Source organism: Lotus japonicus, chromosome 2 (genome assembly GCF_012489685.1).
Source record: "Lotus japonicus ecotype B-129 chromosome 2, LjGifu_v1.2".
NCBI classification, from domain to species: domain Eukaryota; kingdom Viridiplantae; phylum Streptophyta; class Magnoliopsida; order Fabales; family Fabaceae; genus Lotus; species Lotus japonicus.
In genome coordinates, this window is record NC_080042.1 from 2,809,216 (window position 1) to 2,812,578 (window position 3,363).

At 41.7% G+C, this 3,363-nt stretch overlaps 2 protein-coding genes across 2 annotated transcripts; both read right to left on the reverse strand.

Annotated features, from left to right (window-relative positions):
* Window positions 1-836: 836 nt before the first annotated feature.
* On the reverse strand, window positions 837-1,499 carry LOC130735910 (uncharacterized). The gene has a single exon (XM_057587782.1). The coding sequence runs from the start codon at window positions 1,497-1,499 to the stop codon at window positions 837-839; it is 663 nt and encodes a 220-aa protein (XP_057443765.1).
* Window positions 1,500-1,606: 107 nt separating this feature from the next.
* On the reverse strand, window positions 1,607-2,758 carry LOC130735911 (uncharacterized). Its single transcript, XM_057587783.1, has 3 exons — window positions 2,563-2,758; window positions 2,462-2,475; window positions 1,607-2,347 (listed from the first exon to the last, which is right to left on the reverse strand). Exons 1-3 carry the CDS (start codon window positions 2,756-2,758, stop codon window positions 1,607-1,609), a joined length of 951 nt encoding a protein of 316 aa, XP_057443766.1.
* Between the last annotated feature and the right edge of the window lie 605 nt (window positions 2,759-3,363).

A 3,363-nucleotide genomic window follows, 5' to 3' on the forward strand; every position in this document is an offset into this window, starting at 1 on the left:
TACAGCCCCTCTGGCTATTTAACTCAGCTCATTTAACTTGCGAGTCAAATATCTTTTTTTAATTGTGAAATTTTTTACTGTTAAAAAACCTTGAAGATGAGAGTGGACTCGGCAAGTGAAAGCATGCTAGACATTGTTATCATTAAAAACTCAAGGGGAAGAGCTCCTCCTTATCATATGTTTGGAATCAAATTGAATTAGTTTCTGAAGAAAATCATAAACAAGGATAAATAATGATTTTCTCGAGTTCAATTATAGTTTCAGCAAAACTCAATAGAATTTTAAATATGTTTGGACTTTAAAGTTTTTTTATTATAACATTTTTAATATTTTTCACCTCACTGAATTGGTTGAGCCAATCTACGGCGAATTGAGCCAAGTTCAACATCTCCGAGACTTGTTTAAATGTAATCCAGGTTGGCCCAACCTGTTTTCTTCCAACTCGGCCATGATGAGCTAGCTTGTATATTGGTCGGACTGACCCATGTTGATTGCTCTATTGTGTAGGTGTATTAATTAAGCGCTTATGGTCATAAGCGCATATGACATAAGCGTTTATTCATAAGCTATTTTAAAAAAAAAGTGAAAAAAATTGAAAAAAAGTTATATATAAGCATAAGCTCTTTTTCATAAGCTATCCTCAATAGATTATGAAAATAAGCTTAAAACAGCTTATGGTAGGCCATAAGCTGTTTGCATAAGCTCTCCCAAACACTAGCATAAGCTATCAGATAAGCTCAAATAAGTTCTTCCAAACGAGGCCTAAGTAACCAATATGTTAACTTTTATGTTTTTTTTTTTTTTTTTTTTTTTTTTGAAAGGAAACTGCAAATTCATTAATCAAAAGCAGGCATAGAAGCCATTACATCCTTATGAACCAGAGTTATGACCTCCCTAGGTACCTCTTCCAACCAAACCATATCAGTGTACTTGGAAGCGGTACCAGCTAAGATATCAGCAACAGAATTGCCCCCACGGCGAACAAAAGACAAGTCAACATAATCAAAAGAACGAGATAACATAAAGCAATCACCAACAATAATAGATAAATACGATCGACCATCTGGAGGTTTCTTCCAAAGCTGGAACAGTCGCAAACAATCTGTCTCGAAAAGAACCCGACGAAACCCCATCTGAATGGCAAGTTGCATAGACCAGCGGAAGGCTAAAGCCTCCCCAAGAATCGCTGAAGCTGCATGGAGAAGATATTGTGCTGCAGAAGCAAGGACCTCACCCAACATATTCCTCACAATCAAACCAAAACCCACCTCTCCCGTGGTAGCCACAGCTGCATCAAAATCCAGCTTGTAGATACCATAAGGTGGTCGGGCCCAAGTTGCCTGCAACAACGGGGTTGGTCTAGGCACCACTATCACCTCTGACACCGGCGCAGCAGCTAGCATGGAACATCGCTGGATCACGGCTGCTATGGGCACAAGAATCTCACCATCTCGGAAAACCACACGGTTGCGCATCTCCCAAAGAGCGTACACTGCCATAGTGCGAGAGCATCATCATCCGCTGCTCGAAAAAAGTCCGCCAAGAAGTCCTCCATGGAGCTAAATCCGTGCACACGAAGGGAAAGAGGAGAGCCAAACCAGAAATTCTAGGCCACAGGACAAGACACGAACAAGTGAAACACAGTCTCCTCCTCATCAGCACACACCGGGCACAAAGGGTCCACATCCATGCCTCTCCGACGAAGCGCTGCACGGACTAGAAGTAAAGATGAAACCACACGCCACACCACCTCTTTGCAACGGGGCTGGACACTAGTACGCCAAAACTTCTTCCACAAAGGAGCTGGAAGCGATGGCTGGGAAGAGGTTGACGAACAAGCGCCAAGGAGCTTCCTGCGAACAAAAATATAACCAGATTTGGAACAATAATTGCCATCAACAGTTTCTGGCCACATGAGAGTATCAACACTACCATTCAAAGGCAAAGGAATTTTTAAAATATGAGATACAGTGGCTGGGTAGAAAATAAAATCCACCAAAGCATACTTCCAAGATTTGGCTGCATGATCAATTAAATGAGAGACATTGGACACTCCAAATTCAGCCATTAAATCTTGACTACCTATAATAGGTACCCCCTGAGGTAGCCACTGGTCATGAAGAATATCAACCTGACTACCATCACCAATTTTCCACCGACCACCCTCCTGAAAAATCCAGCTGGACTGCAAGATACAAGACCAAGCATAGCTTGGACGATAGCCACGTTTGGCCCCCAATAGATCACCTTGCGCAAAGTACACCCCCTTGAAAACTTGAGCAAGCAAAGTTTCAGGTTGGGTATAAATTCTCCACCAGTTTTTGGCCACAAGGGCAATATTAAAAGACTTAAAGTCACGAAATCCAAGACCACCATCAAATTTTGAACGAGTTAACTTTTTCCAACTAGCTCATTGGAGGCCCCTCTTATCGACATCGCCACCCCAGTAAAATCTGGACACCATCCTTTCAATATCTGCACAGAGAGAGTCAGGTAAAATAAAACATGACATAACATAAGAAGGTATCGCTTGTACCACAGACTTAATCAAAACCTCTCTACCTGCCCTGGAAAGAGTGGACTCCTTCCACCCTTTGAGCTTCTTCCAGACACGATCTTTAACAAAGTTAAAAATTCTAGTCTTGGACTTACCAATCATGGTGGGTAAACCAAGATACTTGTCAAAAATCTCAACTGCCTTCACATTCAAAAGCTGCTTTAGCTCATTAAAACCATTCTGAGGTACATTGCGGCTCATAGAGAGCTGAGACTTATCCAGGTTAATGACCTAACCAGAAGCCCGCTCATAGGTGGACAGAATGTCAAGAACACACTCCGCCTCCTGAGTATTGGCTCGTGCAAAAATGATACTATCATCTGCAAAAAGAAGGTGAGAAATCACAAGTGCTCTGTTAGCCACTTTAATGCCATGCAACATTTTAGAAGCCACACGCTTCTCAATAAGAGCTGAGAAAACCTCTCCACACAGAATAAAAAGATAAGGCGAAAGAGGATTACCCTGACGTAGGCCCCTAGAAGGAGCAAAACTCGGCTGGGGATTTCCATTAAGCATAATGGAAAACCTAACAGAGGTGACACAACTCATAATCAAAGAAACCCATGAGGGGGGAAACCCCATCTTCTGAATAACACCCTGCAAGAAAGACCATTCGACTCTGTCGTATGCTTTGGACATATCAAGTTTCAGAGTCATCATGTCATTACGGCCAGGAATTCTCTTCTTCATAAAGTGAAAACACTCATAAGCGACAAGCGCATTATCAGTAATTAATCTACCTGGCACAAAAGCACTTTGAGTTTGACATATAATATCAGGCAGAATAATTTTCAATCTATTTGCAA

Bases quoted from the DNA above. Each gene is read 5' to 3' on its own strand.
- LOC130735910 (XM_057587782.1), bottom strand. From the start codon at position 1,499: ATGGCAGTGTACGCTCTTTGGGAGATGCGCAACCGTGTGGTTTTCCGA.
- LOC130735911 (XM_057587783.1), bottom strand. From the start codon at position 2,758: ATGAGCCGCAATGTACCTCAGAATGGTTTTAATGAGCTAAAGCAGCTT.